At 41.7% G+C, this 23,522-nt stretch overlaps 2 protein-coding genes and 1 pseudogene across 3 annotated transcripts; 1 reads left to right on the top strand and 2 right to left on the bottom strand.

Moving 5' to 3' along the window:
* Positions 1–438: 438 nt before the first annotated feature.
* LOC146453878 (uncharacterized) lies at positions 439–4,055 on the top strand. The gene is made up of 4 exons (XM_085096131.1): positions 439–566; positions 1,709–1,766; positions 2,799–2,909; positions 3,638–4,055. The coding sequence occupies exons 2-4, from the start codon at positions 1,747–1,749 to the stop codon at positions 3,834–3,836; spliced, it is 330 nt and encodes a 109-aa protein (XP_084952257.1). The 5' UTR covers positions 439–566; positions 1,709–1,746; the 3' UTR covers positions 3,837–4,055.
* Positions 4,056–4,616: 561 nt separating this feature from the next.
* On the bottom strand, positions 4,617–14,025 carry LOC146453877 (snake venom 5'-nucleotidase-like). Its single transcript, XM_085096116.1, has 7 exons — positions 13,653–14,025; positions 12,136–12,344; positions 10,993–11,201; positions 9,852–10,114; positions 8,181–8,385; positions 7,275–7,430; positions 4,617–6,006 (listed from the first exon to the last, which is right to left on the bottom strand). The coding sequence occupies exons 1-7, from the start codon at positions 13,995–13,997 to the stop codon at positions 5,615–5,617; spliced, it is 1,779 nt and encodes a 592-aa protein (XP_084952242.1). The 5' UTR covers positions 13,998–14,025; the 3' UTR covers positions 4,617–5,614.
* Positions 14,026–15,444: 1,419 nt separating this feature from the next.
* On the bottom strand, positions 15,445–23,307 carry LOC146453876 (snake venom 5'-nucleotidase-like; annotated as a pseudogene). Its single transcript, XR_014859405.1, has 8 exons — positions 23,287–23,307; positions 22,008–22,389; positions 19,854–20,062; positions 19,119–19,327; positions 18,414–18,676; positions 17,586–17,790; positions 16,852–17,007; positions 15,445–16,284 (listed from the first exon to the last, which is right to left on the bottom strand). The product of XR_014859405.1 is annotated as a snake venom 5'-nucleotidase-like (transcript).
* Between the last annotated feature and the right edge of the window lie 215 nt (positions 23,308–23,522).

Genomic DNA, 23,522 nt, shown 5'->3' with positions numbered 1-23,522 from the left:
ACAGTTTATTAACCACACTTCAGTCAGTACTCTGTTCACAGGTGAAATTAAGATCAACAATTTGCATTCACATGGATGTTACAATATTCATAAGATTCACAAGACTTAAAAGATTTATGAAACAAAATAATTAAACGCCACAATCACACATCATGACCATCACAAATAGCCCCAATTGTTTTTGGTTTGGACTTTGGAGTATTTGTGAATAAAATCAATTTCCTTTTTTTTTGTGATGCATGAACAGGGCTTATATTTATATAAATTGAAGGGCTGGATGCATAACCGCCTTATGTCGAATGTTGGGCTGTTTTCCTAGCGCGGCATCTTTTGGAGATCTTTTGTTGAACGAGAAACAAAAGAAACCTTTTGTTTCGCTGAACAATGAAGTCAAAGTCAAAGAGTATAAGTTCTTTAATGTACAACTCATGTTTTGATGAACAATGGTAACAAGCCCATAACTGTTGTTGATTTTGTTTTCAAACATAGGTCCAGTGGTCTCCACACAATGAAACAATCCTTGCCTCCAGTGGCACTGACAGAAGACTTCATGTATGGGACTTGAGGTATGCTAAGCATTTAGAAGCCCCAATAGCAACCAGCATCTAATTTATCCATGCAATATTACTACTGAATTAACCTACAGGTGTAGAGATTAAAGGATTTGATCAACATACAATCCTGGCCAATATTTTCTGGGACAGACAACACAAGCAGTGTACATTTGTGTTCTGGATATCGGTAACCAGCTTGGTGGTGCTGTCACTGCAAATTTTTGGAAGTCCCCTCCTCTCCCCTCCCTCAAGCAATGTTGATAACCACTGAAATAGTTTGGACCATACATAAACACAGCAACATGACAAAATTAAATGGGGGTGGGTGGGGCAGGGAGGTATTTGGGGTTGAGTTTTGGAAACCATCCCAACATTTTGGGCCAGGATTGTAGCTAAAATGTCTTGATCTTCTAACTAATTCTCCTAACTTGTTCCATAAGAAATACGTGGAGGAAAGTGAGGAGAATATACATGTTCAAACTGGGGCTTAATGGATCTACCTCTCCATCCTAGGAGTAATATATTTTTGCGACCAACTGACAAGGTTTCGGGCGAAACTAGTTTTGCAGTCACTTTTAGTACATCATCAACATGTTGAAAATGAATGCAGATCAGGTGTTTCTTGATCAAGACTTTGTAAATTGATGGCACATTAAAGCTGGGAAAAAATAAGTGGCCTCTTGGGGGAAATAACCTGGGCCGGGTTGTTTGAAAGCCGATTAACGCTAATCCACGCTTAAAAGTTAACCGAAGATTTTAAAGGCTCGTTTTAAGCTAACGGTAAAGAAATGTCTGAGGCAAAACTAAGGGGGCAAAAATCTTTTGGACTAATTCTTACGGATGAGTAAATACACCTGAATCAAAGTTCACGTTAACCCAGGATAAGGTTAATCGGGCTTTGAACAACTGGGCCCTAGCTTTTAAATTGGTAAGATCTCGGTAGTTTCTTTGTGATAATGGGTAAAATTTAAATTGCATGTAATTTCTTGATTGTTTGAGAACCACTTATGTGTTATTGTGTTAAACCCTCAAAAAAGTGGTACACGCCTGAACATCATGTAACACACATCTAGCTTTTTTTCTACAGTATGTGGTTTTGAAAATGTTAAATTAATTCCCTCATATTAATCTGCCTTTGATTTATTTGCACATAGTAAAATTGGTGAGGAACAGTCCTCAGAGGACGCAGAAGATGGTCCCCCAGAACTGCTGGTATGTAGTGCGTAAGCACAGCTGGAGATTTTATCAATACTATACAGTTTTAAATTGATAAATTGATTGCCATAAAGTTCTCTCCCAAACAAGATACTCTGTTGTAAAAGGAGTGTATGTCTTTGGGTTGAGAGCCTTAGGGTGAAGGGGGCACCTATATCAAGGTAGTGGTGATGCTTGCTAAGAATTTTGAAAAAACTCCTGAAATGTACCAAAGCCCATTTTGTGGACGTGGCAGAAAGTAATTTTCACCCATAAGGGCTGGTTCACACTAGCAACAATTAACGGAAGTGGAATCAGAGTCAGAATCAAAAGAACCTTCTGACCTAGTGTGAATCAGTATAATGGAAGTAGAAACAGAAGCCTCTCTTTCGTTCAAAATGGCAGAAGGCCGCCATGTTTTCCGTTCTAAACTTCTTGGAAGGGGATTGGGAGTGAGCTATGTGATTGGCTGATTCTTCTGTTAACGCTTCCGATTTCGATCTAGACGTATCCGCTTCTAGACCTATATTTCGTGGTCTCACTCTTTATGAACGAGCCAAAGTTCAAATGTAACGAATGCATGTCCCGGCTTCCAAAGTTTGTTTCATTACGGTACTTTTATATCAATGTTTTTGTTGTCATTCACGTCATTTCTGTGTTATGGTATTCTTGTTTTATTAGTTCATTCATGTCATGTCATGTCATGTCTTATGTATTCTTGTTTTGTTAGTTCATTTATGTCATGTCATGTCATGTCACGTCATTTTCGTCTTATGGTATTCTTGTTTTATTAGTTCATTCATATCATGTCATGTCATGTCTTATGTATTCTTGTTTTGTTAGTTCATTTATGTCATGTCATGTCATGTCTTATGGTATTCTTGTTTTATTAGTTCATTCATGTCATGTCATGTCATGTCTTATGGTATTCTTGTTTTGTTAGTTCATTCATGTCATGTCATGTCATGTCTTATGTATTCTTGTTTTGTTAGTTCATTAAGTCATGTCATGTCACGTCATTTTCGTCTCATGGTATTCTTGTTTTATTAGTTCATTCATGGCGGTCACACGGCAAAAATTTCCGACTTTTCTTGGAATCCAAATGAAGCCTGGGTACTCTGCAGTGTGTCGGAAGACAACATCATGCAAGTTTGGCAAATGGTAAGCAACATGTCTTGTTTAACGTATCATAGTATAACATAACATAGCACAGCACAGCATATTTGTAAACATTACATGTCTTTTTTAACATAAAAAGTACAACATTACATTACATTAACATAACGTAACATAACATAACATCACGTTAGTCGGTTACATAACGTAACGTATCGTAACGTAACGTAACATAACATAACATAACATAACATACGTACAAATTATCTTTGTCAGTACATGTAGAAGCAAATTAATGACATCGAAGGAGTGCAACGAAGAGACGCTCGTTTTGTTAAACATTGTTTTGACCGCATAGTCCAGGGTCTGCGACTCGTCTCTTAAACAAGCTACAGTTGCCCTCCCTGGAATATCGTCAGAAGGAAGCTAGGCTTATCATGTTTTATAAAGCTGTCAATGGGAAAATAGCCCTTCAGTTTCCTGAATATGTCATACCAAAACAGAAAATAACTAGACAATACTATTCTAAGAGATTCACACCATTATCGGAAGAGTGTTTCATCCGATTTCGCAACACCTCGAAGTTGGTTAAAAAACACTCGGCTACGGCTCGTTTTTTCAACCCACTTTTCTTCCTCTCTTCCACTTGTTTGATATATTACATGAAAGAGTTAAAACTGTGGCCATTTAGAGGACTATAAAAGATCCAGCAAAAGCTTGACTTGTAAATTATTACAGTGACACCTTGTTTGAACTTTTCTCTTCCTTTTTAGGCTGAAAACATCTACAATGATGAGGAACTTGACACTCCTGCATCAGAGTTGGAGTCAGGAACATCGTAAAACTCTCAGTTTAAAGCTTATCGAAAAATGCCTGTGGAGAGTCCAAGATTCTCATTTAGTTTCTTGTATGTCGCTAGTTTGCTTGTTCGCTTTCTTCCTCGAGGTAAAAGCACGAGTCGATCGTGACTAAGTTACACTGACCAGAAAGTCGTGAAGCTAAGATGTGTTCTGTTAGTTGTATCTGTATGTTAATTGTAGCTGAAAGTTTAACTGTGTTAACAGCTTCCCTGTTCATGTGTTGTAAGAACATCGTGTCACGCTTATTTTGCTTGTTGCTCAAGCACTGAATATGTACCATAGTCGCTTTTCTAGTACAAAACATCAACTGTAATAAACAGTCAACACAACATTCGTCGATGAAAATGTTTTTGTGTCTTTCCATTCCTGTTGCTCCAAGAGGTTTTTCTCCAGGTACTGTGGTTTTCCTCTCTCCCCATGGCTCAACATTTCCAAATTCCAACTTCCTCCCATGCGGGAGGTCGTGGGTTCAATCCCCGGCCGGGCCAACACTCAGGGTCTTTAAATAACTGAGGAGAAAGTGCTGCCTTTGCTCTGACTTCTGTAAATGGTTAGACTTTCTAGACGTGTTCTCGGATAAGGACGATAAACCGTAGGCCCCGTCTCACAACCCTTGTTTGGGACGTTAAAGAACCCACTCACTGTTCGCAAAGAGTAGGTGACGTAGTTACTGGTGTTGTGGTCTGGTCTTTGTGTGTATACTCTCATGGTTGGTTGGGGAATGGTTAGGTAGGTGGTGGGTTTACCAAGCAGGAGACCAAAGGTTCTATTGTATGCCGACCTGCCTCAGGGCGAATTTGTAAAATGCAAATTCAAAATGATTCAGAACCCGAGGACCAAATGTTTGTTATTCATTAGACAATAAGTGCCATCCTCGTTAAATAAAGTCGAATTTATTTATTTGTTTTTTTTTTTTTTTTTTTACGGTTATCGTTACTGCATCAAGAAACTTCTGCCATTTGCTTCAAGCAGGAAGCAGATCAAAATGAAAGCAATCACTGTTACGCAATTCGTGAAAAAGACACCATGTCCCAGTTGTTCAAAGAGCGGATAACTTTATCCACTGGATAAGTCGCTATCCGGCGGAGCAAATGTACTCCAACCAAAGCTTTTGGTAAGTTTTCCACACAATCCCATTCTTAAGTTGACATATGCTTCTACTCTATTCACAAATTATAGGACTATCGAGAAAATCTTGCACACATTTTATCTGCCGGCTAGCGAACTATCCGGTGGATAAAATTATCCGCCCTTTGAACAACTGGGGCCTGCAGGTTGTTGGTCAGAACACAGAATAGTAATCAAAATTGATCTGAGCAGCAGAAACTGGTTTATTATAAAAAATAATAATAAACAAGAAGTCTTCACAGCTTACTGTCACGGTTACTTGTATTACGGAAGGTACTACTTATAAAGCAGCCTGTGAATACAGCTGCTCCTCGCCCACTGAAACTACCCAAACATGGTCCCCGTGCCAGGTCCCTGTTCACGGACACGTTCTTGAGACTCCTTGGTAATCTGGACCGAGCTTGTTCAAATTCGCAGGGAGGCCGAAGAGAAAAAGCTCGGCAACTGACAAAATCCCGTTCACACTAGTGCCCATGGCTTAGCGGCAGGGGGCGATGAATGGCGGCTGTTTTCGTAGGCTACTGGTGAAGTAGTCACTCGACAAAATGCGCTGTTTAAAGCACTGTTTCATTGTTTAAACAGGAGCTAGCCTTAAAGTTGTATACATATACTAACGATGAAATATTCCGGCTAGAATTTAAGACGAGACGCATTTGTTTCAAGCCACTCCTTGACTGTTTCGCGTTTCGTCTCATGGTACCCTCAGCGTTCTTTCCGTCTTTGCTGATTATACAGTTGAATCGCGCAGAAAATAGGACATGTTCACATAACATGTTTTACAACAACAGCGAATGCTAACAGCAAATTCAAAGCCTGTATGCATTTTGTGCCACTACACGCCACAGGTAACTTATCCTCCCTGTACACAAAAGTGATCCTGTTCTCTACTCCGGTCATGATCGGAGATTTGGCCTTGATGTAGTTCATCACCACTATATCGTCGGTCATGTTGCCAACTTGATGGGACAATTTCTTGTCCGCGATAACACTGAGCCCAGCTCCACCGCGAGCAATGTAAGATGACAGAATTACTTTGTACACAGCAGATTTATCGAGTGGTTTATAAACAGGGATTTGACAGGCAGCACAGCGGACTTGGATGTCCACCACTCTGTTACCGGAAGGCTTTTTCATGTCGTACCGTACTTGGAGTCCTGAAAGGCAAGGTATAGCAATCAAAGTTGTTACTAAAGGAGTTTGAAGTGTCTGTGCAGCGCACCCTAACCAACTTTTTCTTGCGCGGCAGTTATCATTCGCACCTTTGGGCTTGAAGGCTTTTTAACTAGTTTATTAAACACTCACTGGTCGAATACAGGACAACATACCGTATAGCTGCATTTTTGAAAACGCGACCCGCTCGTGTCATGCGGTGTTTGAGAGTGCGGTGCGAGAGGGCTTTCCCTTCGTCCAAAGCAGCCAGTATAAGAATAGAAGGTCGTGTTGTCTTCTTCCTCTCTCTCCTCTCCCTCCTTTCTTCTCTCTTTTACATCATTCTAAATCTTCTCTCGTGTTTCGGTGTACGTCGTTTCACGTAAAGCGCTCAAGTTTTCATTACACGTCACGTTTTCAATGCGGCTAGACTGCAGATGGCATCGATCCTGCTTGTTTGTTTGTTTGTTTTTCTAGACTGTTGTTTGGTTGTTTTGCTAGACTGTTGTTTGATTGTTTGTTTTGCTAGACTGCTGTTTGGTTGTTTGATTGTTTGATTGTTTTGCTAGACTGTTGTTTGATAGTTTGTTTGTTTGTTTGTTTGTTTTGCTAGACTGCTGTTTGGTTATTTGATTGTTTGTTTGTTTTGCTAGACTGTTGCTTGATTGTTTGTTTGTTTGTTTTGCTAGACTGCTGTTTGGTTGTTTGTTTGTTTGTTTGTTTGTTTTGCTAGACTGCTCTTTGGTTGTTTGATAGTTTATTTTATGCTCCGCGTTCGTTGTGTTTTCTCAATGTTTACTTGACAGTGCTTTGTCTGCAGTATCCGCTAGTATTTCTTTGCTCGTCCTGAACTGATATGGAATATGCATACATGACCTGTGGCAGTATTCATCTGTTAGTCTTTCAATCGCAGGTTTCATATATTACACTTTCATCTATTCGTCCTCCACTAGCTTATTACGAACGGGCAAATGATCGGAAAGTTCCGGTTACTGTTGCGGATAGAGCAGTTGGTAGAGCAAGGCACCGTTTTCGTGCTGTTGCTTTTGTTCAGCAATGGGTTCGAATCCCGTTGAAGCTTCAATATTTTTCACTCTTTTTTTTATCGCTTCTACTTAAGCTGCGAACATAACTGCGATGGTCATTCATCGATTAAGTGTTTCTTTGCTTCCCTTTTTATTTGCCTTTTTTACTCACTTCCTCGGGTGTTGACTTGCTCATTTGTTTACAAGTTTGCACGTGTGTGTGGTTGGCAAAAGACGGGTGAAAATACCTGAGACTTGCAGGAAGGATGCGCTGGCTTTATTTTCGTTGTACAGTGAAGCCACTTGCTCAAAAACCTGGACAAGGTCCTGGCCTTTCAGCTCTACAATATCCACTGTGTTCTTGTAAGGGAAACTGTTGATGATATGACCGTAAGTGACAGTATCTGTGAAACACGAAAAAAAAAGTGAGTCTCTTTGTTCTAAGACGGCGCTAGTATTAATCCATTTTATGGTTGCTGACTGGTAACCAGTAGCTATTTGGAGGTTTTTGGGGTGTTTATCATGGATTCCATATTTGATCCCGGAAAAATTGTAGCGAAGACGAAAATCAAGTGTGTGTCACGTGACAAAATACTCCACGATTCGTGGAACATTTTGCATTGTGTCCCAGGCCGGGTCTTCGCCGCCGTCCGGTATTTGAATATCGCAAGTTGCCTGGGTACGAGGTTTCTTTCGCCCTCTAAATAGGGTCTGGGTACGAGTCAGTAGGCCAATAGGCCATTTTCGAGTTGCTTTGACCTCATTATGAAAGTGAGGCTAAGCGATACATACAGATACAAACAAAAGTAATTTTCAAATGAAAAGCTTTGCTCTTAGCCTCGCTTTTCATAGTGAGGTTCGCAGCAACTCGGAAATGGCCTATTCATAGATTTGGGCCCCTTCACGTTTCCCTGCTAGCAGAGGCCTCTTTTCCGTTGTATTCACTGAACTGAAGAGCGCGCAGTTCAGCGAATACAACTTAAAAGAAGCCTCTACTAGCAGGGAATCTTCACGTTACTTTTAAGTAACTATTTAAAAATAGTTATCGATAAAAAGAAAACCTGAAAAAAAGGTGTATACGCAAACTCGAGCACATGGATTCCTTTGGTCCCCTGTATATTGAGACATACTACATACATTTGTTATAATATTACCTTTTCCACTGACGGCAATAGATGCAGTAATGCTTCCACTGTTCTGAACTGCAATACTTGCATCCGTCCACTGTGCATCACTTGTTGACTGATTGGCGTAATGGAACACAAACGCATCGGTAACAACATTTCCCAAATTGCATTCTTTAAGCATGCAATCAGGTTTTCTCGCATCTAGGAAGACAAAGCTGGAACCAGCTTTTACCTGCAAAACATAAGCATGTGTTTTTCTTCTATTTTCAGATTTAACATCTCAGTCCCTCGGCAAGAGCTCGGTATGTATGTTTCCCCTGCTCAGTGTGTTATGCTTTCCAAGGCCTTTTGGAACCCAAAGATAATTTAGCTTTGGTGTGAAAATAATAACACAATTGTTACGTATTCTAAAGGTTTATCGGGTAAATGTTGCTTAATTTTCTCGTTTAGTTAACCGGAGGTATAAAGAAAGACCCGAGAAAAATAGCTGTTAAATTCAAATTGGATATTTCGTACAAAAAGGGTGGAATGACTTAAGACGGGGGTAAACCTGAAAGCCGTTTCCACGCAGCTTAAAATCGGTTTAATGGAAATATCTCGTTCACGTTTCAAGCAATCCAAAAACTCTCTGCTTATCCTGTAAAGCTATTTTGTGGGGTGTTTTGTGAATTTTTAGGTGAATTTTGGGTATATTTGGGAGGAGATAGTTTTTCTAGAAGGATTGGTAAAATTAAGAGAAATAAGAAATAGTGAAGATTTAGTGAAGTTTTAAAATTAGAATTTGTGGTTAATAATTAATAGACGGATACCAAGTTAGTCCACTAGCAACCTGGGGTGCTCTTGCGTGGTTATCAACTGTCTGTTGGTGTTTTAAAAATCATTTTCTTTCTTTTATCTCTTCTTCAAACCTCTTAAAATTCCATTCAAATTCACGTTTATCCCCACTTCAAAATATCTGATCTGAAAGCAACGTCTTTCAGCCGGTGCGTTGAAATACATAATTTTCACACTTGTCACCAGTGCGTAAGTGACGTGAAATTCTGGAAGAATTGAACGAGGATGAGAATGCTCGTACACGCTTATGACTGAACAATAAAAAATCGGAAACACTTCGACACCAGGGTTTGCTAAAGACAGCGCTCGTCCTCCAGCCTCGTGCTCAGGCGCAAATGTGACGTCACAGGTTGACTCTCCCATTCTGCCATACGGAGGTTGAACCCAAATGTCAAATGTCAAATACTTTGTTTATAGTGGGAATGCACTTAGCTACCCAAAGCTAGTTTACAGGCATTCCACTCAGGAAACAAATAATAATAAAATCGAACATAAAATGTTAAACTCCCAACTGGCAGGAGGCAAACCAGATGGCCACAGTACGAGCAGCAGTCAGAACTGGTTTTCAGTCATCCAAACCCTCTACCAAAAAAGTAACATTTCATTGTCGGCTACATGAAAATAATTATACTTCGCGCCATGCTAAAAATTTCCCTGCACCTTCAATGTAGGGTTCATATAATTTTTCTTGTTTGGCACATCAAATCGCAGAGCGCAGACAATAACGTTTTGACCCGGTATTGACCACTGGATTAGTTGATTTAAATTTCAGACCCGCGGAAGGTATACATGGTAGGACAACTTTGCCTCTCAGTCATAATGAGCCAGCGAATATCAGTAACATTGAAGAGAAATTGTCCTCACCTCCGACAGCTTGGTCACTTCACCCTTCATCTGCTGAACTTGTTGAAGGATTGTTGGATCTTTTGGAACTGATTTGTTTAGTATTATCGGGTTACCAGTCCATGAAGTCACGTGACCATTATCGTCAAAATCAACCTTCAGATGCCCAAGATATTTACCATAAGCGAACGCCTGCACAACGAGCACTTTAGACTCTGGATTGCTGTCTGGTGATATCATTAAGGGATACGGACCGTACGGCGTTTCTGTAGAGGGGGGTTTACCTAAATGAAGCAGAAAGGAAGAGGTTAAGTTTTGGAGGTTGGGGGGAGGGGAGGATACCTAAATGAAGCAAAGGGGAAAATGCAATCGATAGACCAAAACTTTGTACGAGATTAATGGAGCGTAAATAGTCCATTCGACCGACATTCCGAGAGCCTTAAATCAAATGAAGACAAATTTCTACTTGTCCTCTTGATCGCGATAGAGAAAATTTCCGTAGGGTATACCTTTTGTTTCTTGGTTTGTTTGCTCGTTTCTTTTGTCTTGTTTTACTTTCCTTTTATTGAATTGTTTTGAAGGGTGGGAGACTTCAGAAGGAAATATTTATTTCTCTTACAGGTGCAGTTAACATTGGCAAAATGTTTGTTAATTCAATCGAGAGTTTTGGCTGGAGACAGTCTTACAAGTGCGTCGTGACGGTACCAAGAAGAGAATATCTTATTTATCTTGTACTCTATTTATCGTATATATGTGCATCCGAACTCTTTCCTTCTTTGAACTTACTCAGAGCAGTTTTTATCACTCTTGAGTTGCCTCACCCTGTACGGCCTTCTCCCAGGCTCTCACGATCAAGTCGTTTCGGGCGAACCACGTGACCCAAAGCGGAATGACCGAGATGAAAGACAGAGAGAGGCCTAGGAATAAGGCAACCTCTTGACTACAAGCATTGCCAAACTCCTCCAAAGTACAATCGAGTTTCAATTGAGCGAAAATGAGCACCCAAAAACAAATCAACAGAAACCCTCTCTACTCATCCGACCCACCCAACCCTAGCCGCTGTTTAAGTAGTCCCGTAAGCGTTGCATGACCGCTCACGCAACTCGACGCGGTAACTTAGTAAGAAACGATATTTAAAAAGGAATTGAAACAAAAGGACTACCTGTATAAAGGAAAGTGTTTGTGTGTCCTCCCACCACTATATCTACTCCATCCACTTCTTTAGCAATTCTTTTGTCCATATCAATACCCGCGTGACCAACGGCAATGATCTTGTTGATGTTCTGTTTCTTGAGTTCTTCCACAGCACTTCTCACGGACTCCACTTCCGGGAGGAACTTGACATTGGGTCCAGGCCCGGGCTTAGAATACCTATAGAGGAAAAAGAATGTACCTCTCTAGGCTGGGCAGGTAGCCTGCGAGCAAGGTCTCTATAAGGTCAGCTGCGACAGGATTGGGGCGGGGCTGCTTTCGCGGTTCGCTTCGCTCGCCACTGGCGCCCCAAATACATGTCTCGCGTGAGACTCCAATTGGAGAGCTCGCTTGCAGGCTATCGGGCAGGTTTCTTTTCTTTCCAGTTGCTACCCTAGAGTACTGGGCCCAGTTATTCGAGAGCCGATAAACGTTTATCCACGATTAAAAATTATCCGAACTTTTCATCTTGCGTATTAAAAATGTTTTTAAAAGCTAATTTTAAACTAGTGGTAGAGAAAAGTACAAGTGAAAGCTGAGGAACAAAAATATTTTTGAAGAGCCTTCATTCAAAGTTCACGTTAACCCAGGGTTAGCTTATCGGGCCTCGAACAACTGGGCGCTGCCCTTCTTTTACCTTTATAAGCAGAGTCAGGATCCTGTGACCCATAGCCTCTTTCTCTCATAGTAAGCCTTTGACTGAACCCTTTCCCAACTACATTCATTGTTAGACGGTGTCTCAGCGGATCTTTGGAATGCTCAGAGTTCAAACATCCAATCAAAGAAGAGCACGGACAATTAAATTGTCATACGTCATACGTTTTGGCGGGAAAAGCAGTTCTAAAAACAAATCTCCGCGGGAAAGGGTTGACTCAAGGAATTAATCGAGATAGAAGCCCCTAGTCATTGGCTCCTGGTAGAGTGGAAAATGATACTGGTTTGAACGTATACACCAACCTAGTTCCCAGGGTCTCCCCGTTTCACGTCCCAGGGCATGAAGAGGAGAGACCCTGGAAACGAGGTTGGGTATACGCAGTCAGCACTACAGGTCTTGTACAGCGAAACTTAAAGAGATGTTCATATTTCATTTAATATATAAGCTTACTGTGCTTACAATGGAGTGTCTTTCAGAACATATCCCACAAGGCCTATCTTCTCGCCTCCAATATTAAAAATCTTGGACCTGACAAACAGGGGAGGGGAGCGGGGCCACTTTGGTTCCTGGCTCACGTTTAGATTTGAGACCACTACTGTGAAATTCAATCGGCTGAGGAAGGACACCAGGTTATCAACACCGTCATCAAAGTCATGGTTTCCAAGGGTCTGTTGAGGCAAGAGGGATAGCATTGTTTATTACACTGTTAGTGTTCTATCAGTTGGAGAGGCCGCGAGAATTGATATTCAGTTGGGATGTCCGTTCAGTGGCAATCACGGTTCGCTTTACAGAAATGATTAAATGTCTTTTAAAAATAAGGCAACTGTCCACATTACAGAAATAACTAAAACAAGCGTTACAACGAATGTTGGACTGGGTAGACTCTTATTCTGCTCAAGGCTAGTTGAGAGAACAAAACACGGGACTGACCAGCCTGTGTTGCAAGCGTTTGGTTTTGTCCGGTTTTCGCTTTTTGACTGTGCAGAAATTGGGACGAGAACGAGAAAACTGAGGCGGGGGTTTTCTCTCTGGTCCCAATTTCCGCGCGGTCAAACTGAGCGAAGAAAGTACAAAACCCCACTGAAACCCTTGCAACGCAGGAAAGGGACTGACGGGAGGTGAGACAGCGGCAAAATGAGTGCGCATGCTCGTCACACGTGAGCAATCTTACTCGGCAAAAATGGCGGGCATTTTTGAAATTCCCATCGCTTGTTCTCATTTCGCGTGGATAAGCCCAAATCGAAATAGATAAGGTTGTCGCTTTCAGGAAAGGTTCCTTCGAAGTTCCTCCATCACATATCTTATTTAACAAAAAAAATATTGTGGTAACAGGTGTGAATTTGGCGATTGAAGTGGAGCATTCGTAATCGATTCAAGCTTGAATCACAAATCTCCTGAGCATGCGCACTCATTTTGCCGCTGTGTCACGGGAAGCGCGGCGATTTTCGTGCGCGCATGCGTATTTCGTTCTCTCTACTCTTCGTGAGAAAAATAAAAGACTGTTCGTATTCCTGCAATGAATGCCTCAAGAGGTCAACTGACGTAGCTCAGGATCAGGAATATAAGGTCAGGTTTCAAAGGAACCTCGTTCCCAGGAAAGCGAGGACCCTGGGAATGAGTTTGGTTTGAAGGGGCTGGGATCCTGAATCACAAACAACACAAACGAGGAGATCGGGATCAACAGGTGTTTTACGGATGAGGAATCGGTCAAGAACAAATGATGGGCATGTTGATTGGAAAATATTCTTCTTTTGAAAGACTGTGCAAGTATAGAAAGCTGAACGTCAAACGTGAACAGCAGTTGTGGTAGAAGCGTATGTGTCATTCAGTTCCAGAAGTTACCTTCCGCAAATGATCGCCAACCTGAAATGATTCCCAAATTGAACCGCAAATGGTCCCCAGAGTGGACCGCAAAATGGTCTCGTGAAAAATGTACCACGGTTAAAATTTCGTTGTTGCTTTTATAAGTTACTCACCATAGCATTGTATCCCATCTCGTTCATGAACAACCTCGTGGCATTACCGCGGTAAACTTGGTACCAAAGTGTTCCAGTAAACACGTCTCCACCGGACAACAACATCACGTTCTGCTCTTGAGAACGAACTCTCTTGATCATGGTTGCTCTGCGTGCCATTCCTCCAAAACACTTCCCAGCTTGAGCATCTTTTGGGTAACAAAGAAAGCCGTATGCATCGGTTTCTTCAAAACGCGCGTGGTTATCGTTTGTGTGCAGAAGGGTAAGTGAAAATCCTTGGACCGAGGAGAAGAGAAGTGAAAACAAGAACGACAGCACGGTTGCTTTGAGTGGCGTTACCTCCATTTTAACTCCAACGGATGGCAATGCAAGCTGACACTTGAAGCTACTTGACCCGGTATTAAAACAAATGTAATACGCGACGCCACGGTTGGATTAACAAGTCAGGCGCGCCGAAAAAAATTACTCAATACAAGGTACGCGTCACTCAAGACAAAAAAGCAAGCAAATAAAGAATATTTAAATAACAAAACTACAGTGTATAATAGGACAAAACATTTCCTATGCAGAATGGAATCCCGTTAACAAAACCGTTTTTTGTAGTCCTGGGGGCGTAATAGCGCAGTCAGTGTACATGTTACTGTTAGCGATCGTTAGTTGTATACTGATTACAAAAAGATGACGTGACGAACTTTTGTGTTATCAAGAGAGCGATCAACATATTTTGCCTTCGTACGTTCTTAGAACAAGTCACCACGTTCAGTGGAGGAATGGAGATTGAAGAAAAAGACTTGAGCATTAAAAATAAGTTCTCTGGGCTTTAATGGCCGTTGTCCAAGACGGATGAAGGGGACTATTAATTGTATGGAAATTGTTTTCAACTACCTTGCACTTCTTGGCTTCTGAGTAGCATCTGTTGGTTTGTTCTTTGAGGGGAGCCAAGAGCAGTCATGTTCCTCTCTTTAATGCCTTGAAGTGTTACTGCTCAAGTTGGTTATCGCAGTATCAGCCTTCTAATATAACCGAGTGCGCGGTATAGTGGAAAACAATCGCAAGAAAATCAACAAGTTGAAACTCGCGACAAATAAAAGTATTGGGTTGTCGCATATGATCGACGCAGCTTTTTCCAAAAGTTCGCATTGTATATGCTCTATGAAGAATCACTGCCAGTGTAGGCACCGTCAAAATGTTAACTTCCAATCTGGAGAGCCTAGGTGCTGTTTTGTAAGGTTCCCTTTCCTCTCTCCTTTCCACGCCGAGGGGCAACCTGACAGAAGCAACAGGTGCTGAGTATCCTTGCGAACCTAGTGGCTTTGCCTTGGACTGATGTTGTACAACGGAATAACGAGGGTGGGTTTGAGTGTGTCTTACTGTTGGAAGGCATTCCGAGTATAAATGAATTTTGTCAGATGATTTTCCAGTGCTTGCTATAAGTAAAAACAACCCTGCTGGGTCAGTGTGCGGATTGCATAGCAAGTTATTCCGCTTGTTGCCAGAGAATAACAAAAATAAAGATGTTTCCATCAGTAAATACATTTGCAACAAGAAAAATCGAGATGAGAGGTGTTGTAGGTAGATGTGTTCTCGGAAAGGCTTTTCTTTGTTTCTCTGTTTTACTGTTGTGTTTTCATTTCATTTATTTCTCTTTGCTTGTTTTTGCGTTTGCGTTTCTAAACAAGAAACTTGTGCCCTTTACTCCAGCTAGTAACGAGATGCAAAATAAAAACAAGCGCTGTTACTAAATTCGTAACTAAGATAAACTAGGTGATTAGTCAGAACACAGAATTGTCGGTGACCGTGCAGCACAAACTAGTTTATTCTCAAAAGCAGCAAGTCTTCACAACTTATTACAGTACAGTATCTTGTGTTGCAAGCCAGGTAGCGCAAACAACCACTTTACTAAATACGCTGTTTAACGTACTGCTTCACTGTTGAACTGTTAAAAATATCGGAGAGCCTCTAAATTATATAGTTACGATGCAACACTCTTAAACGTTCCTTGAAACACAGTTCATTTAATGCATTGAGTGACTACTTAACCAGCTTTTTTAGCTACAATACAACATTCTTGAACGTTCCTTGAAATACAGTTCATTTAATGCATTGAGTGACTACTTAACCAGCTTTGTGGCGTTTCAGCCTTGTTTGATTATGTCGACTTAAGAATTTCTCTTTCTGCCTTAGCTAAACGTGAATCATGAGCAAAGGACTATACTCAAATGTTTAGATGACATATTTTAAGACGAAATGTGTCATTACAGCAGGTGCGACCAGCAACATCTTCAAAACCTGTATGTGCCCTGTGCCAGCACATGTCACAGGTGACTTATCGTCCTTGTGCACAAAGGAGATCCTGTTCTCTTCTCCGGTCATGATCGGAGATTTGGCCTTGAAGTAGTTCATCACCGCTTCAGTGTCGGTAATGTTTCCTCCTTTATGGGACAATTTCTTTTCGCCGATGACACTAAGCCCCGATCCGCCCCGAGCGATATGCGGGATGTCATAATTACCTTGTAGACAGCGGATTCCTCGAGTGGCTTGTAAACAGGGATTTGACAGGCAGCACAGCGGACTTTGATCTCCACCACCCTGTTACCAGAAGGCTTTTTCATGTCGTAATGAATGTGGAGTCCTGAAAGGCAAGGTATAGCTAAGTTGAGCGACTGAAGTCTGCACGCATGCACAGCACGCCTTAACTGTGAATAACTTTCATGATGATGATAATGATGATGATGATGATGATGATGATGATGATGATGATGATGATGATGATGTTAAGTGTATAATGCACTAATTCCATATTAATATGATAAAACGCGCCTTAAATCTATTTACTAAAAAACTAGCTTAGCAAAAAGTAAGTCATCATTTTAACAGGTCAGATACTAGACTACATGCTATAACTGACAAAGATCCTATTTGTTTGTTTGTTTGTTTGTTTCAGGTTGTTTACTTGTTTGTTTCACTCTTGTTCGTTTCTTGTGTTGTCTTTTTATTCCATTGTTTGTTTGTCTTTCAAAGGGATTCTTTACCTGTTTGTTTGCTTACTTATTTTGTTTGTCGTGTATGTTTGCTCGCTTGTGTGCTCACGTCTTGCTTGTCTGTTTGCTTTTTGTTTACTTGCATATTTGTCTGTTTGTTAGTTTGCGTGCGTGTGCATCGGTCTTGCGATCGTCTTCTGAATGAAGACTGAAGATACCTGATACTTGCAGGAAAGAATCTCTGGGTTTAGTTTCATCGTACAATGAAGCCACTTGCTCAAAAACCTGGACGAGGTCCTGGCCTTTCAGCTCTACAAGATCCACTGTGTTCCTGAAAGGGACGCTGTTAACGATATGACCATAAGTGACAGCATCTGTTGATCACGAGAAGAAATAAAAAAAGCTTGAAAGACTCGGAGAATGACAATACCTTCACGTGAAACCACCACTGTTCCACGTGAATGGTGGTCTTCAATGGGCCATCTCCAAGTTTCTTTGGAACCTTATATATACTTATTAACCGCGGTCGGTGAAAAAAAAAGCATCTGCTCTCGCGGGCTAACGACTTCCATGCTTAATATTAAAATCAGTATTTATTATTTTACCGTAACTCGTACCCCAAGTAAACCGAACTGAAACACGAACACATATATTCCCTCGGTCCCAAGCCTCCCACGCAGTCGACTATTATGTTAGGGTAACATGACTCCCCAAAACCGACTGCGTGGGAGGCTAATTGGTCGCCACACATTAAAGCCTCGCTTTCACAGTGAGGTTCGCAGCAACTCGGAAATGGCCTATTCACAGACTTGGACCTCTTCACGTTACTTAAATAGTTATCGATAAATGGAAAACCTGAAAAAAGCTGTATACGCAAACTCGAACACATGGATTCCTTTGCTCCCCTGCACATTGAAACATACTAGTCTACATACATCTCTTATAATATTACCTTTTCCGCTGACGGCAATAGATGCAGTAATGCCTCCAATGTTCTGAATTGCAATACTTGCATTCGTCCACTGTGCATCACTTGTTGACTGATTGGCATAATGGAACACAAACGCATCGGTGACAACGTTTCCTAAATTGCATTCTTTGAGCATGCAATCAGGTTTTCTTGCATCAAGGAACACAAAACTGGAACCAACTTTGACCTGAAAAACATAACAATTTGCAGATTTAACCTCTATCGGCCCCTAGATCGATATATTAGTTCTCCCAACTGAGCGCTATACTCTTATTGTTTTGTTAGTCCATACACAGCAAGCTTAGGGGGTGACTTCCCCACTACTGAGACTACGGGCAGTCTAGTATCAGTGAGGGATTATGGGATCGTTTGGGTAGACGGGTGGAAAACAAGTGCATTTCTCGGCAGTCAATTGTTTACCCAAACTATCCCACAATCTCTTACTGGAACCAGGCTTTTCACAGTTTCTGAAGAGGGGAGCTAGAGATTTCTTTAAATGGGGCTTCATATCATAGCGACAGAAATATCTCGAATATTTAAAAAAATAGACATATTTATCTTCATTTTTGTGGCTTTTGCAGTTGCTCACTTTAAAGACAATTTCGCTGCGTTTTCGAACGAGTTTGATCCAAGTTTATAATCAGAAACTCTTCGGGCCCAAGGGTCTGCCGAAAACACGGCTCGTTCCCAAGATTCGTGCTCCGGTGCAAACTTGACATCACAAAACTGACTCATTCATTCCCATAACGTTGTTTCTCGCTCACGCCAGCCTACGGAATGTCAGTAAGATTGTAGACAAACTGTCCTCACCTCTGAAAACTTGGTCACTTCACCTTTCAACTTCTGAACTTGTTGAAGGATTGTTGGGTCTTTTGGAACTGAACTGTTCAACAATATGGGATTGCCAGTCCACGAAGTCACGTGACCGTCATCGTCAAAATCAACCTTCAGATGCCCAAGATATTTTCCATAAGCGAACGCCTGCACAACGAGCACTTTGGACTCTGGGTTGCTGTCTGGTGTGATAACCAGGGGATATGGACCGTAAGGCGTTTCTGAAGAGAGGGGTTTACCTAAATGAAAAGAAAGAAACAAGTTAAGTTTCTGCAGAGGGGAGGGGGGGTGGGGTGGGGGCTTCTTTAGTGAGGCAGATGGTTAAAGACAATGTCTTTAACTGAGGAAAGACAAAAAAGTCTATTCCAGTTTAGTGGGGTATTGCAATTGTCGAATTACTGTTTTAAAGCCTAGCTCACCGGCTTACGCGACGAGACCGAAAGGTAGTATGGGAAGTTATAAAATCTTGTAATTTGGCTGCGATTTTACGGTTAGCAGTATAAAAAGATGGAAGAAAATAGCATTATTTTTCTGGAGGAATGAGCCATAGCTGAATTTAAGTTAATATAAGTTTTATATAAATTAGCCTTTTTTATCGCCCTGCGGTCTCGTCGAGCAGGCGCTCCGATAACGTTACTCGAAACAGCTGTATATAAAAAGAAGGAAGTTTAAATGGACTACCTGTATAAAGGAAAGTGTTTGTGTGCCCTCCCACCACTATATCTACTCCATCCACTTCTTTAGCAATTGTCTTGTCAATCTCAATACCCGCGTGACCGACGGCAATGATCTTGTTGATGTTCTGCTTCTTGAGTTCTTCCACAGCACTTCTCACGGACTCCACTTCCGGGAGGAACTTGACATTGGGTCCAGGCCCGGGCCTGGAATACCTACAGGGGATCAACGTTTCTTAGCTGTAACGTGTGTATTGAATATTTGGTTTTATAAATTGAGTTTATAAGCAATTCGGCTACCTTAAAGAGATTCAAGGCTAACGTTTAGAGCGGTTATTCCTCAAAATGTCAACACTCAAATCTCTTTATTGTGGCCAACTGAATACGTTATCAACTCCGTTGATAAACCAAACATTCCGTTCTACTCCTCACCGACGCATCACACAGTTTTTTTTAGAAACTTACCACCTTATCTTGACGTGTTTAAGCCCACTCGTGATTTATCTCCTGTGGCCTACAGTATACCCTTCAGCATATTCTCGCTCCTTTGAGCCGCGATTCTTTGGACCACAATCTATGTGGCCCATGGCTCGAGTATTTTGGTGCTTTTGGCCAACATCCGTGGCAGTTCTGAGGACGAGAACGCTGTCAACACTGCTCTTGTAGACCAGCCGAAACCTGTTCAATAAGAGTCAGCTTGATATACTAGCCTATTTTTGCAAACTTACAATACAGCACTTACAATCGAGTTTTTGTCGTAACATATCCCACAACACCAATCTTCTCGCCTCCAACATTAAAAATCTTGGACTTGACTAACAGGGGAGGGGAGCTGGGCCACTTTGGTTCCTGGCTCACATCCAGGTTTGAGACCACTGCTGTAAAATTCAATCGTCTGAGGAAGAATACCAAGTTATCAATGCCGTCATCAAATTCGTGGTTTCCGAGGGCCTGTTGAGGTCAAAGTGAGAGCATTGTTCATCATTACACTGTTATGTAGGGGAGCTTTCAAAGAAAACTGTTCTCGTTGTACAAGCATTACAATGAGTGCCGATGTCCTTATACGTCCATATTCCATATTACGGAAACATTAATATTTAAAATAAGCATTATAGCCAATCTTCAAATTTACTCAGAGCTGTAAATAATGACATAAAAATCTAAGGAATATAAGATCAAGGTTCGAAGGGTTTGGATCCCAAATCACAGACTACGCAAACAACGTTCGATCGGGATTAACCGGTGTTTTGCGGATTAGGAATCAAAATGTGTTACGCCTTTGTAATGATAGATTAGGAGTTGGTCAAGAAAAACTCTCAGGTCACCCGTGAACAGCGGTTTCTGTTGGAAGCATATGCGTCAGTCAGTTGCAGCAATACCTCTTCCTCCCTCCCCTCCCACGAGCCGTCTTATATCATTCCTAACATAAGAGTCATTTGCGCGTGGGCTCCCCCCTCCCCCCTTCCCCCCCAGGCAATTACGGTGTATATTCTCAGGTCGAAGGTGAAGAGTCATCCACGAAGACCCAGGGGCAGATGGGTAGGGGGGGGGGGGGGGGAGGGCAAGGAAAAGAGATCAAAGCGGGTGGGATCGAGAATATTTCTTTTCTGCAAACTGAGCCATTTGAGAAGCTCACCTTGGGCATTTATATTTACCAATTCCTGCGTCAGAGAAAGTGAATGACGAGAGGCTTGCCCGAGGGAGGCGGGTGGAGTAGTCATCTCAGCATTACGTTCGCATTGCGAGGGATCTTCACACTTGCGGGAGGATCTGCCCAAGTGCTTATACCTCCGTCTTGACAGTATTTATGGTGGATGTGATCGGATGTATGCATAACCTATTGAACACGCGATCTTACTTATTCAAAGTGAGAGTCTGAGCAGGAACGGAATCCGCCGTACCGAAAAAGATTGTGACTGGTAGATTTACCCATAAGTCTTAGCGTACGATAACCCTAAAAACGCTCATAAAAACGTACAGAAAAGTTCTGAAAACTTCAAACCCAGCATACGTAGTGTTGTGGGAGGTCGTGCGGAAGGTCGTGGTTTCAAACCCCGACCGGACCAACACTCAAGGTCTTTAAATAACTGAGGAGTGCTGCCTTTGTTATGATATAAAGACGATAAACCGTAGGCCCCGTCTCACAACACTTCAATGTTCATAACCCTGTGGGACGTTAAAGAACCCAGACACTAATCGTAAAGAGTAGGGCATGGAGTTCCCGGTGTGCTGGTCTGGTCTTTGTAATATTTCGTGAATGATGGGTTGGGTGGGTTAGATGAGGTCGCTAATGGACTGACAGCGGCTACCAGCGGCGCCTATATATGCTGATGTCCGATCTCACCCTTGCACTGAAGTAATATGAACCGCATTTGAATATGTATAAAGAAAATGTGATGTATAAATACCATTATAATGTTATTACAGGGACGAATTTCGCAAAAAAATAGCTTTCCATGTGCTTATTGACTGTGGTTGGTGCGCAAGGTATTGTGGTAGAATGAACAGCCGCCATCTTTTTTCCGTACAGTGGATTGGAAGGAAATTAAAGGCGGTCAAATTAAGACAGACGGAATAGAAATTTACCGTCATGTGTTCACGTTCTCCATAAAACGTTGAATTTGGTCATTTCACGTTGTTGTTTCACCGAGTACGGCGAAGGTGATAACATGTCATTTCTTCCATGCATACCAATTAAAATTTCATAGCGCACGTTCAGGGCTATTGCCTTTCTCATTAAGTCCCAAGCTGCTTAAACTCCCAAGTAATCAAACTGAACGCACAAACAAAACTGCGTATTTGCATAGGTGTAAAAAACAGTCTAAATATGTAATTTTTTCTCATCATTGAGCTAAAGTTTGCCTTCCTGTTGAAAGTTTGATTTTAGGTCACTCACCATAGCATCGTATCTCAGCTCGTTCATGAACAACCTCGAGGCATTGCCGCGGTAAACTTCGTACCACGGTGTTCCAGTGAACACGTCTCCACCGGACACTAACAGCACGTTCTTCTCCTGCGAGCGAATTCTCCTGATCATGGTTGCTTTGCGCGCCATTCCTCCAAAACACTTTCCAGCTTGAGCATCTTGAGGTTGACACAAGAAGCCATAAGTGTTGGTTTCTTCAAAACGCGCGTGGTTATCGTTTGTATGCAGAAGGGTAAATGAAAATCCGTTTGCCAAAGGGAAAAGAAGTGAAACCAAGAACACAAGTGTTGTTGCTTTGAATGGCGTTACTTCCATTCTAATGGCCGATGGTGATGCAAGCTGACTCTTGACCCTGAAAAATTACGGGAACGACCAAAACCATGGCGTAAAAGATAATTCATGATTTTAAAACGACAAGAACGTTAAGTTTGCTTGCAACACATTTGAACAAACTGAATCTCAACTCCAGTGGTACTGCAAACAAATTCAAGGGAGAACAAACGGGGGGGGGGGGGGGGTTAACAATCGTGCGTACGGCAAACGGCAAACGTGAGATTCGCGTTTATGTTTTCTTGAAAAAATGAGTGCATAGTTGATAATAGTACAAAACAATTCTGGCCTTTGACGCTATCGCAAAACTATTCAATTTTACTATTTAAAACAGCGAGCAATTGCAATTGCAAATGAAGGATAAACATGGTCACGTGGTCCCATCTCACGTTTGCCGTTCGCCGTAAACGTCATTTTTAACCTAGCTCTCTATTTTATACATTTACATCACTTCAGACTTCAGTCGATCAACGAAGAAAAATGTACGATTCATCCTTTCGTGAAGGGGGTACGATACCTGTACAGATTGGGTCGAAGTGTCGATGCATATATATATTTGCGCTCATTGCAGTACCGAGTTTAACTATTGCTTTTGCGTATCTTAATAGACCTTTTTCATAAATGGCGGCCGATTTATTATTCTCTTCAATATATGTTAATTAGCCCTACTAACCTCATTTCAGAGTAAAAATTCTTTTGAATTTTGCACATGCTCACGAGGCTAGTAGGGCTAATTTTCATGAAAACAAAGGAATAATTTATCGGCCGCCATTTATGAAAAATGTCTATTAATTTTGGCACCTTGGTCTAAATCAAAATACCTTTCTGTCACTCATTTTAAACCAAAACAAAAACAGCGTCAAAGCCCTGGATACAAGATGCTACATTGCACGGCACGCAACATTATAATCGTGTTCACCTTGATTCTGTTCCTTGCAACACCTGTGCACAACACCTATCCAATGAAGAATCTTTTTTTTCTTCTTCTATGACTTTCGCGTAATAATAGCATCGTGTGTCCACCATCGGCAAGATCGCCGACCTCGTCCCAGGGTCTCCCCGAAAGTGAAAATCGGAGAAGACCCTGGGGCGATCGCATGCAACAGCGTGACGCAATTCCTATTTCGGTCAACCATTTTCTCCACGGCTTCTATG

The sequence above is a fragment of the Pavona decussata genome, unplaced genomic scaffold (genome assembly GCF_977016875.1).
Source record: "Pavona decussata unplaced genomic scaffold, jaPavDecu1.1 SCAFFOLD_322, whole genome shotgun sequence".
NCBI classification, from domain to species: Eukaryota; Metazoa; Cnidaria; class Anthozoa; order Scleractinia; family Agariciidae; genus Pavona; species Pavona decussata.
The sequence above is the reverse complement of the archived record's forward strand: the minus strand, read 5'-3'. Positions and strand labels throughout refer to the sequence as shown.